The sequence below is a fragment of the Pipistrellus kuhlii genome, unplaced genomic scaffold (assembly GCF_014108245.1).
Source record: "Pipistrellus kuhlii isolate mPipKuh1 unplaced genomic scaffold, mPipKuh1.p scaffold_m20_p_12, whole genome shotgun sequence".
In the NCBI taxonomy this organism is placed as follows: Eukaryota; Metazoa; Chordata; class Mammalia; order Chiroptera; family Vespertilionidae; genus Pipistrellus; species Pipistrellus kuhlii.
The window spans coordinates 13642876-13655259 of record NW_023425427.1 but is presented as its reverse complement, the minus strand read 5'-3'; the positions used below and the strand labels follow the sequence as shown (position 1 = coordinate 13655259).

Sequence of the window (12384 nt, the reverse complement as noted above, 5' to 3'; positions counted from 1 at the left end):
AAAAACAAAGACACATTAATTAAGTTTGGTGTCTACCATGCCTACTTCACTTACAATCCTTAAATAATCTACAAGTGAATCAAAGAAAACTATTTTTCTCCAATATCACTTTCTTCAGGCTATTGTTATTGATAACATACTAATATTAGTTTCATTATCAGTTTCCTCATGTATAAATGAAAGCAGAACTACATGACTTTTAAGATAATTATACAGTGTCTCTCCCAAAAGCATCCACTTCAGCAAATTTTATTAAATTCACATTTATATAATTTGCTATTTGACACTCGGATAGCACAAAACATTCACTTTACAGATTTAAAAAATAAAATAAAAAAAGATGTTCATAGGCTTAAAGTAATTTATTCAAGATTAGCCAAATAAAGATAGTGCTGATCTTTTATTTCACACACACATAAATATATAAAAAAGGCTAATATGCAAAGTTTGATAGCCTGCTATGACATGTGCTGACCACAAAGGGTGGCACGGCCCGAAGGCAGGCCAGATCACTGGACAGGCCTCGGAACCCTGCCCCTGCACCAGACCTCACATATTAAGTATATGCCCCATATATATTAGATATAAACACCTCACAGTATAGAAAGTTCAAGTTTAAAGCTATTTATTTTCTCAACTTTTCAAGTCTGTACAGTGGAAAAGAATCACAATACCTTTTATTTGTTTCTTTTTTCCTGTGCTTGGTTATTTCTTTTAAGGCATATGGAAAATGACTCATAAAATGGTGTTTGAAATCTGTAAGATAATTCTTTCGAAGCCAAGACTCCTAGTAAAATGAGCAAAGATTAGAATACCTGCTAAAAACAGTAATTATAAATAACCAATAAAACTGTAAGCATAAATTTGACAACCTGTCAATATTCAACTATAAATTTACCATTAAAATACACCTTCTGGCCCAGCTGGTGCGGCTCAGTGGTTGAGTATCAACCTATCAACCAGGAGGTCATGGTTTGATTCCTGGTCAGGGCACATGCCCTGCTTGTGGGTTCAATCTCCAGTAGGGGGCTTACAGGAAGCAGCCAATCAATGATTCTCTCTCGTCCTTGATGTTTCACTCTCTCTCCCTCTCACCCTTCCTCTCTGAAATCAATACAAACATACATATTTTTTAAATACAGCTTCTCTTCATGATATAATATGTAAATAAATTTAAAAATCAGAATAAACTGTTAGAGCATCTAGTTTTCACCCACAGTTCTTTAGGTGCTTAATAATTATTCTTATTTGAACTTTATCTACTGTTCAAAAGGAGGTGGGAGAGAATAAATATCGAAGAAAACCCTGAACTTCAACCACTAATGCAATATTTATAAAATACACATATTTCTAAAATACATGTCTTTTACCTAGTGTTCTATTTATATTATAACACTATTCCCCATCAATTTCGTTATTTCCTATTAAAGGTAATCGACACTTCTCTAAAATTCTTCAGCAGTATTTGTGAATGTACCATTCATTCTCTCTACGTAAAACAGTCTAATTCTAGATTACAACACTTTTTTCCTCCCATCCAGAGGACCAACCATTCCATTTTTTCAGATTGAGGGATTTCTTGGGATGTGGGAGTAGAGGTGCTAAAATAGCTAGTAACCATATAGCTCCTTAAGTGTCCTTTACTAGATTCTTCTCTTTTTCCTGACCTATAAATACAGTCCCAACATCTCCTCTTGGACTTCTAATAGGCATCTTAAAGTTAACATGAATAAACTGAACTCCTCGCCCATTCCCCAGTGGGGAAAAAGGAATAAACTCCCAAACTGCATCAGAAAAGAGTATTTCTTCATTAGGCTCGATGGCATTTCCTCTTAATAACATCTACCTCCTTTTACACCAATTCTGTAATCTATTAGAAATAGTAAGAATTTGCTTCAGGAAGGGACCTATCCATTAAGAAAGGGATGCCCTGGACCATAAACAATTTCAGTGTTTAAGTAGATAATCCTTTATAATTATGCCAGCTACCTTTTATAGCTTAAATATAATTAACTACAGGGAATGTTTGAAAGTTATCAATTCAAATAGCATGCATAAGAGCTCCTCTCACATAAAGATAAAGCAGCAGCATCTACCTCTTTCGGTTGTATCTGCATTAACCTCCAGGATACCCCAAGCAATCTGGACATGCATCATCCTTGCTCCTCTTTCCTTCACTAAGCACACCAGCCGTTCTGCCGGCTTTACCAGAACCTAGCTGCTGCTTATCATTTCAAACACTAGATACCATTCTATGCCAAGCCACTTCATCTCCCACCTAGATTACTTTAGCCTTCTAACTGCTCTCCCTGCTTTTCCCGTTGCCCCACATAAGTTAGTTCTCTACAAAGCAGCCAGGGTGACCTTATAAAACATAACAAACAGCCGAAACTGGTTTGGCTCAGTGGATAGAGCATCGGCCTGCATACTGAAGGGTCCCGGATTCGATTCTGGTCAAGGGCATGTGCCTTGGTTGCGGGCACATCCCCAGTGGAGGGTGTGCAGGAGGCGTCTGATCGATGATTCTCTCTCATCAATGTTTCTAACTCCATCCCTCTCTCTTCCTCTCTGTAAAAAATCAATAAAATAAAATAAAAACATAAGCATAAATCACTCTTCAAAATAGTAATACAGAAATGGAGAAAGGGAACAGGAATGTAGGTAGAACAGAACTGATCATCCATGGGACAGATAGGTCTGAGTTTGGGCTCTACAAGTTAGCTGAATAGTGAGCCCATGTGAGTTCATTAGTGTTCTATGTGTAAATTCAACATATTAAAGTTAAATAAACATAATTCAGACTGTGTCACTCCATTCAAAACCCTCCAATGTCTTTTCACCACCTTCAGGTTAAAATCCAAACTCCTCACCATGGGTCACATGGTCTTATGTGATCTGGCCACTGTCACTATTTCTCCCTCATCTCCTACCATTCTCCCAGTACCTTCCTACGTACACAGCCCTTCCTGCCATTCCTTGTCAACTTGTTCTCACTTCAGAGCCTTTGCCCTTGCTGGTCCTATGCTTATAAGGTTCTTCCCACAGGACTTCACCAGACTTGCTCCTTCACTTCTTTCAGTGACATTTCCTGACTCTGTTCCAGCACGTATTCGCTCCCCTGCTTTACTTTCTTCCTATACTGGCATTGTATATTTGTTTACCATCTATCAACCCCACCAGAAGGTAAGTACTGTGAAAGCAGGCACTTTGTCAGTCACGTCTATCTCTGTACTCCCAGGCCTGGACTAGCACCTGTTCAACAGACCTTTCTGCAATGATAAAGCTATTCCTTATGTGTTGTCCAAAATAGTAGCCACTAGCCACATGTAACTATTGAACTCTTGAAATATAGCAGTGTGACGGAGAACTTAAATCTTAACTAATTTTAAACAGCCACATTTACGGACAATAAATCTTTCATAAATTATTACACCTGACTATTCACAAATTCCCTTGTGGGAAAAAGACAATAGCTATGAAACCTAGAGACAAAAAATAGCAAGCATTAAAATACAAAACTAAATTTCCAGTGTGTTATTAGAACACTGACTCTGAGACGTCATTTAGGTTAATTTCACTCACACTACACCTGCAAGTACAGCTTACCTACAATAAAAGTAACATTTAGAGATTTTTCTGATCTTACACCCTTTGTCATAATAAAAGAGTATATGCTCAGCAAGTTCGTGTGTAGCTTCTTCTCTAAAACAAAAGTTCAAAAACAACTCAGGGATGGTTATTAGATCTTTAGTGTGATCAATTTCTACTAAACTTGGCAATGTGGCACAAACCAGAAGAGACTACTTAATCAGCAATTTTTATCCCTAGAAGTAGCTGTCAGGTATTGAATGTTCCTACATAAACAATCTGCCATAAGCAATAAATTGTAATCCCACTGTGAATTATAACTAGTGAAAATAAGCATAATGTAAGTTATGCATTTCACTTAAAATTTTTAATATTCAGATAACGCTCTCACAAATCTATTTTAATATTTGTTGTTTGGAGCAAAAGTAAAAAAAAAAAAAAAAATTACAATTAAGCCCTAAGAATTTTTTGGAAAATGTGTAATTCCCCTTCCCAGATGGCTTGGTTGGTTGGAGCATCACCAACCCCGTACACCAAAAAGGTTTCAGGTTCAGTTCCCTGCCAGGGTGCGTATGTGAGGCAACCAATATTTCTCTCTCTCTCCCTCTCTAACATCAATAAACATGTCCTCAGGAAAAGATTTTAAAAAGAAGAAATAGTGTATAACCAATTAGTGGCAATATGCTAATATCTAGTCTGCCCGTTTATGATAAAAGGTATTAATAAGAAATAAAGAACTCGTTAGTTCTCACCAATTTGTGGTTTTCATCATGTTGCTTAGAAAGTTTCCACAGAAGGGAAATAATATTAAGAACTTGCTGCATAACCTGCAGTGGTTCTCGTTCTACACCATTTCCAACAGAAGTAGCTAGTTGTGGAGGAACAGCTTCAATCCAGCACTCAATCAGCAATGGAATTATTATCTCAATAAATCCTTTGAAGTTTTCAGTAGATGACAAGCCTTCATCCACACTGCCTATTCCTCCAATCAGGTTCCTAATAAAGAATAAAAATGAAAAATATTTAATGATTAAAAATTATTCCTTGCTTAATATAAATCTTAAATATAAAGTACCAGTAAAAATAAAGAGCCATGAATTGACAATTATATTGATCAAGACTAGTACGAAAAATAAAATTCTAAGATGACAAAGCCAAGAGGCTATCAAGCTTTACTTCTCATTAGGCTTTGCTAAAAATGAATAAATTAATACTTTCAAATGATTCCTCCCATCAGTAAATAAAACCAAATCATGAATAACTATTATGAAAACTATGAAAGACAACTGCATGTCTTCCCACCATTAGCCATCAATTGTCAGCAGTTATAATTCAATATAGGAAAACTGAGTGTGGACATAACTGAAATCCTTCTTACCGTAGCCTGAACTGTGAACTGACATTTGGCTGTGAACCCCCATTTTCATAAACCTGGATGTGTTGCTGGTCGTTGGCATGTTCCTTCCAGTTGATAAAAATGGAGTTGCTAGTGGCATGGGGATTTTCTTTTTGTTCCTGAAGTCCTTCACTTTCTCTCAACCTACTGGATCCATCTGCCAAGGCCTGAAGGAATTTACTGAGTCTCACTAAGACTTTCAGCCTCCACTGCTGAGAAGTGAGTCTCCGATTAGGGTTTACAGAAAGTATCCAGGACTGGGATCTGTCTCTATTTACCAATCCTTTGGACAGCTGCTGATGAGAAATAAGTTCTACAAAATTCTTAAGCAATATACTGCTACGGCCAGTAATTAGTGCTGGGTACTCTTCCAGCAGAATGTCCAAAACTTTCAAAGAGTCCTCCTGAATTCCTTCAGTAATGTGAGTCATGGCACTAGAGAGATGGGCACTTACCAAAGGAAAAAATGGAGAAATTTGTTCAGCTCGTATTTTGGGGGCCAGGAATTGAAGAAGTTGAACTGCTGCTAATCGTACATTAGCATCTTTATCTGTAAACACAGCAGTAACTTCACTTAATATGTTTGAAAGGTGTGCATCAATTATAAATGGGTATTGAGATAAAAGGTCTTTAAGTCCAAGAAGAGCACTTTGTTTAACCCCAGCATTATAGTGATGCATCTGTGATAGCAAATCCTATAAAAACATAAAAAATACAGGTTTTAGGTATATACACACACATAAATGTGCATTATATCATTTTCAAACAAACATGCTATCTAAAACTATACTGATAAACTGACACTTCTCGGGAAAACTGCTTCAATAAGTATTTCTAAATAACACTTAGCTTTTATTAAGATCAGAAACACAGTTTTATCTTTAAAGTACCTCTAGCCTAATAAAAATATTACATAATTTTTGGTTAGAATTTTCTTTTTGAAAATAACTTGCATGCAGACTTAGGCACACTATCATCACTACCATTTAAAGACCTACTATGTATTAAACATATGTTGGGTACATTCTCATACCCTTAATTTAACAAGCTCTTTCTATTTTAAGTGGTTTTTCAGGGTGTATACATATTTTAGTCAATTATAACATGTGGCAATTTTCTTTGTGGAATAATTTACATAATCTGTGAAAAAATATGACTTCTAATACCTTTTTGACATTATTTAACCTTTGGAGCTTAAAAGTAAAACTAGAAAACACATATCATCTCAAAGACTTGTTCACAAATATTCATAACAGTTAAAAAGTGGGAACAATCAAATGTCTATCAACGTTAAAAAAAATGTAATATAATCATGCACTGAAATATTACTTGACAACAGAAAAGAATTAAGTACTGCTCTGACATATACTATAAGAATGAATCTCATAAATATGCTAATTAAAAGACCAATTACAAAAGACCTGGTATTGTATGATTCCATTTCTTTGAAATGCCCTGAAGCACATCTATGCAAATAGAAAGTGGATAAATGGCTGCCTAGGGCTAGAGGGAAGGAACAGAAGTGACTTTATAAGAGTATGTATAGCATTTCTTTCTAAAGTGATAAAAAATGTTTTAAAATTAGATTATCGTGAGAGCATTAACTGTAAGTATTTTTATTTTTTATTTTATTATTTTTTAATATATTTTATTGATTTTTTTACAGAGTGGAAGAGAGAGGGATAGAGAGCTAGAAACATCAATGAGAGAGAAACATCGATCAGCTGCCTCCTGCACACCCCCTACTAGGGATGTGCCTGCAACCAATGTACAATACATGCCCTTGACCGGAATCAAACCTGGGACCCTTCAGTCCGCAGACCAACGCTCTATCCACTGAGCCAAACCAGTTTCGGCAACTGTAAATATTTTTAAAACCACTGAATTGTCACTGTAATGGGTGAATTTTATTATGTATAAATTACATTTCAATAAAGCTGTTAAGTTTTTAAGTAAAACTACTGCTCAAACTTCAATTAACTTCACACATTTATATATGTTATTTTTTATATATCTATATATAGATAGATAGATAGATATAGATATAGATATAGATATATAAAAGCATAAGCGACTGAACAACCAAACAGCAGAATAACTGGTCCATCAGTCACTATAGCACACACTGACTACCAGGGGACAGGATCTGGTTCCCTCCTTTCTGGCTGGGGCCTGTGGGGATCAGGTCAAAACAGGCTTTCCAACAGCTCCCCTCTCCAGGGGTCCCAGATTGCAAGTGGGCGCAGGTCAGGCCGAGGGACCCCATGGGTGCATGAATCCGTGCACCAGGCCTCTAGTGAATCTATAAGCTGTGTTATAAGGGTTCAAAAAATGAGCAAGAAGCCTATCTCAATGTGCTATAATAAATAGCTTGGAGAAAAAACAGCTTGAAAACTTAAAACATCAAAAACTTGACATATCAAGAAGTATTATAAAACACAAGGTATTTCCAGCTGCTATATTAAAATCATCAAATGAGTATACAAGGGAGAAATCACTGTGGATTTAGTTGAGCAAGTGTTTCTGGGAGAGGTGGGAAAACTGCAGTGGCAATATCAGATCAGGGTAACAGATGAACTCCAAATTCCAGCCATCAATAAGCCCTAAGAATTAACAACTTCTCACAAAAACCTAACTTTCTAGGTGATTTCAAAAAAAAAATCTAATTTTATCAAAATAATATTTATGATTTACCTTTATGTTAAGTTTTCTATTGTTTGTTGGAAGTGTTCCATCCTCTTTGAGTTGCTCAGGCAGATGTATAGTCTTCGTTTTAAAGTTTGTAACAGTAGCATTTTCTAACTTGGGCTTCTTTTTACCAACTTTTAGTTTTACTTTTTGAAAATCATCTTGGCGTTTTCTTTTTTTGGTCATTCTTGGGTGCTATAATAAAAATAATTAATTTAAAAATGATGGATAAAGACAAAATAAACTATGAAAGAATAAAGTATTTTTCAACATTTACATTATCATTTATACCAAAGGTAATCAAGAATCAAGGCCAACAGTGAGTATACCAAAGGATCAAAATATTAACCCTTTGCACTCCGAACCATTCTGGACATTGGCTACCAGCTACTCGACGCTACTTTGCGGCGGAAACATGCGTTGAAATAACTCAATTCCCCGTAATCACTAATAAACTGCAATGTCCCCTGAGAGAGGACATCCGAGTGATATGCTAGAATTCCGATGTCCCCTGAGAGGGGACAGCGGAGTGCAAAGGGTTAAATGGAAAATACCTTTACCAAGTAGCAATAAATAAAAAATTTAATTTAGCCAGGAGACTTGTAAAAAGAAGCCATTAACAAATTTGTCAGTTTTTTTTTAACCATGGAACCTTCTGTAAAGCAATGTGCTAAATGGAAATCTTTTGAAATTTTCTATGGGAATGTGGCGGGTGAAGGCTGAAAGAGTGGGTTGGAAAGCAGCACAGAGTTCCTAAGATATCCTGTATCTAATTCTGAACCTTAGCAAAACAAAGCCGAGTTTGGAAACAAAAGTTGTTATTTAATGAAGCCTGTAATGGGAAAAGTTTCATGAACCTAAGTTGGGTACTTGAAAAATGGATAAGATACAGATATGCAGCAAGGAGAGTTAATGAGCATTTCATGAGCAAAGAAAATGATATACGTAGATTAGGAGTAGAGGACAAGCCTGATACAGGCAAAAAATGAAGATGCCAGCATTTTGAACACGGGGAAAATTTCATACTAGATATAAACATAAAATAGTATCCAAAAAAACAGGATGAAAAACAGCATAAAAGGAAATAAATACCAGCTGGATAAGGAACAAGACCAATTAGGCCATTACTATAATAAATCAGACATGAACATGTCATCCTGACTTCCCCTCTTCACCATATTCTTTCAACTTATATCCAAACCTTACCACTTACACACAAAACCTTTGATCTGTGCTTCCTACCCCCACCCCCTGGGGGGGGCACTTCTTCCACTCTTTACCTCCAACCTAGACTGTTCAAGAGTTTTCCCACAGGTGTTCTTGTCTCTAGTGTCTACTCCCTGGTCCATTTCTAAACACGTGACCAAGGCTCAGGAGCTTTCAGGGGCTTCTCTACTCCCTTTACTTTATCCTTCCCTTCTTCCTCTTCAACTTTTTCCGCATACAAAGCTAACTTCTGTCTAAAAAAGTCTCCTGTACCTAGAACCAGCTCAGCGCTTCTTAAAGCCTTTTCTACACTACAAAAATAATGAATTCTACCTTCCACTGCATACCTCACTGGAACAGTACCTCTGAAATAAATAAAACATTCTGTTCTATCAGAATTATCCTATGCCTTGCTATTTTTTTTTTAAGTTAATGCTATACATGAGTGTCCAAAAAATTTAAGATGAAGATTTGCATTATTGGGAGGAAAATGGCTGGTGCAAGTCCAGCAGCTCAAGTTCCAGGAATCCAGAAGCTACTTGCCTGTAAGCCATGGGCTAGGATTTGGCTATATAGGTTAAGGGCAGATTCTAGAGACAGAGTGATCAGGTTCTTATTAAGGTCACCACTTTTTGGCTAGAGTTAACCAATGTGCCTCAGTTTTTATCTACATTAGCATCTGTTCTGAGGTAGGATGAATGAGGAGGAAATGAGTTCACTATTTGCAAAACACTCAGAACAGTGCCTGGCACACTGGTAAACATGTAAGCTATAAGCACAAATATGTATAATTTCTTAAAGTATCTGGACTAGTACATACCAAGCACACTAGGAGATGCATTACATACATTAGCATTCATTTCTCACAAAACCACATGAGGGAAGGTGAAACTAAACCCATTTTCCAGATGTGACTGGGAAAGTTTTGTTAGTCCTTTATTAAGAAGTTTAAGAGGGCCTGGCTGGAGTCTTAGTGGCTGAGTGTCGACCTATGAACCAGAGGTCACAGTTGGATTCCGGTCAGGGCACATACCTAGGCTGCAGGCTCCATCCCCCAGTGTGGGGCGTGCAGGAGGCAGCTAGATGGTCAGTGATTCTCTCTCATTATTCTCTCTCTCTCTCTCTCTCTCTCTCTCTCTCTCTCCCTCCCTTTCTCTTTGAAACCAATAAAAAAAAATTTTTTTAAAGCTGAAGACAGTTCTGCATAACCAACTTTATATTAAATATACTAGAATCAAGGTGAAAATTGGAAAACTGAATAGAAAAAGGTCTCTATTTCACTTATCCCATTCCCAAGTTTTCATCCCACCCAATAACTCGTTATTCTAGTCTAAAAAAAAGGGTCAAACTTTTTTTTTTTTTTAAAGTTACCTGGCCTCTTTTAATACCAAATAAAAAGTTTTTAATTAAGTATACTTTGTTAGCGTTCCCTACAATTTATTAATTAGTATCAGAGATAAAAATGAATGGTACACGACATTCCGAAAATTCGAATGAATTAATAGCCCTCCAATTCCTCTGTGCTACCTTTGGACACTAAATACCTAATGCATATCCAACAGCCTTCAGTCAAGTTTATGCCACATTCCTCATCATTTTGTAGTTATAACACTTGTGTTTTCCGTCCGTTGGGAAAATTAAAAGAGGACTGAACGCTCTTCCTTGACTTTTTTTTAAGGCTGGTAAGGTTCTTTTTATGGTACACACGGAGACCATTTTCATACTAGGGCCGCTCTTCGAGTTACATTTCTGCCATTTTCACTGGAGATAAAAATTTTCACAGCACCGCCAACCAGGCAGCCTGACTTAGGCACTTTCACATCAGTGCGGACCGAATAGAAGGCAGGCACTGCAGCTCCGGGGCCGGCCACTCCCCATCCCGGAGCGTCAAGGTGGGGGGAGCCCCCAAACTGAACTTCATCCCTTCCAAAGGCCGGTCTTCTAACTGCAACAGAAGGGGGATCAGGGATTCCCACCGAACCGCATTCCAGCCAATTTGTCTGCCATCTATTTCCCTCCCTAACTTCCAAATCCTCCCTCCCTCCCTCCCCCAAAGTAGGAAGAAGGCACACTGCCCTCAGTCTCTGCAAATTACCTCTCCAACCCCTTTTCCGCCCATGAGCTCCCCCAAACTCTCCTGAGGGGTCCAATCGGGAGACACCACAGTCCCCTTCAAGCCGATGCCGCACGCGGGCCACTCCATCGAGCCGGCGCCAGCGGCGCGGGTCCCCTCCACACCTGAACGCCGAGTGGGAGATGACTGCCCCTCCGCTCCCCAAGTCTTCACAGTCTCGCACCCCAGAAGTGAGCACCCCACGGATTTGGAGAAACGATCGTTCCTTCTGTTCCCTGTGGAGCGCAGTCAGGACCGGAGCCGGGGAGGAGGGGCCCAAGCCACGCACACCCGCCCGAAAGTCTCCGGGACCCAAACCGCGTGAACCGGCCCCGTCACCGGAGGCGCTTCACACGCCCGCAGGCAGCCGCCTCCGCACGGCCCGGCTCCGCACCCTGGGCAGGCTCCGCAGGGGCGCTCCGGCCCGGCACCCGCGGGGCGCACCCCAGCCTCCGCCGGCCCTGCCCGCCTGGGCCGCGGACCGGGGGGCGAGGGCCCCGCGCGCCGTCCCGCGCCCCCGGGAGGGCCTGGCCTGATGGGCGCCGGCCACTCACTCACCTTAGAGTCCGGCGCGGCCCGGGGCGCAGAGGCAGCGAGGAAGGGCGTCCGCGCAGGAGCCCTCGGAGGGACCGGCGCGCGCCGCTGGCCTCAGCCTCCCGCTCCCGGAGCGTGTTTTCAAATCCCCTGGTCCTCACGCGGCCGCGTCTCCTTCCGCCGCCCGGAAGTCAGGGCCCCTCCCGCGCCGCGCCGCGCTCACGTGACCGCGACCCGCAGCCGCGCGCGCGCAGCCAGGGGGGCGGGAGCGGCGGGGCAGGCCCCGCCCTCGGGAGGCGGGGCGCCGGCGCCGGAAGCCCCCGCGCCCCGGGAGCGGAGGAAGGAGAGCGTTGGACCCGGGCACAGAGCCGGGGGCTTGGTCCGGCCCTGAACTTGTCGGACCTGTGTGCGGGTGGTGCCCAGTTACGGCTGCCCTTCTCCCTACTCCAGACCACGGTTCTTCAGACCTAAAGCCACATCCGAAGAAGAATATACGTTGAATTGAATTGAGAAAAGTTTCATTGGATCCCCTGGGGACAGGAACCTGGATGGAGCAATTGAGAATCACTTGGCAGAAGGCAAATTAACACCTAGAAGCTGGAGTCTTAGTGGAGGGTTTCCCCTAAAGCTTCCATTTCTGGGCACCAAGATTCCCGCTACTGGAATGTAGTGGGTCCAGAGAATTGAAGGGAGAGATTAAAATGCCTAGGAAAGGGATGAGAAAACAAGGGGACTGGGTCTTTGAAAGATAGCCTTGCCCAAGATTGGCAGGTGGTGTGTGGAGGAAAGAACCCCAGTTGATGGATTTTTAGACCTTGATTCAAATTTCTCTTTACAGCTTCCCAGATAGATATAGGAC

General features: G+C 40.4%; 1 protein-coding gene across 4 annotated transcripts in view; it reads right to left on the bottom strand.

The window, feature by feature from the left end:
- Nucleotides 1-11730, bottom strand: part of TEX10 (testis expressed 10) — a 30988-nt gene extending 19258 nt beyond the window's left edge. For all 4 annotated transcript variants that reach the window (XM_036433193.2, XM_036433194.1, XM_036433196.1 and 1 more), the window contains exons 1-5: nucleotides 11550-11730; nucleotides 7679-7867; nucleotides 4967-5679; nucleotides 4341-4584; nucleotides 675-787 (exon numbers count right to left, since the gene is read on the bottom strand). In XM_036433193.2, the coding sequence (XP_036289086.1) occupies nucleotides 675-787; nucleotides 4341-4584; nucleotides 4967-5679; nucleotides 7679-7858 (1250 nt within the window). In that variant the 5' untranslated portion in view covers nucleotides 7859-7867; nucleotides 11550-11730. The remainder of the gene's footprint in view (nucleotides 1-674; nucleotides 788-4340; nucleotides 4585-4966; nucleotides 5680-7678; nucleotides 7868-11549) is intronic.
- Between the last annotated feature and the right edge of the window lie 654 nt (nucleotides 11731-12384).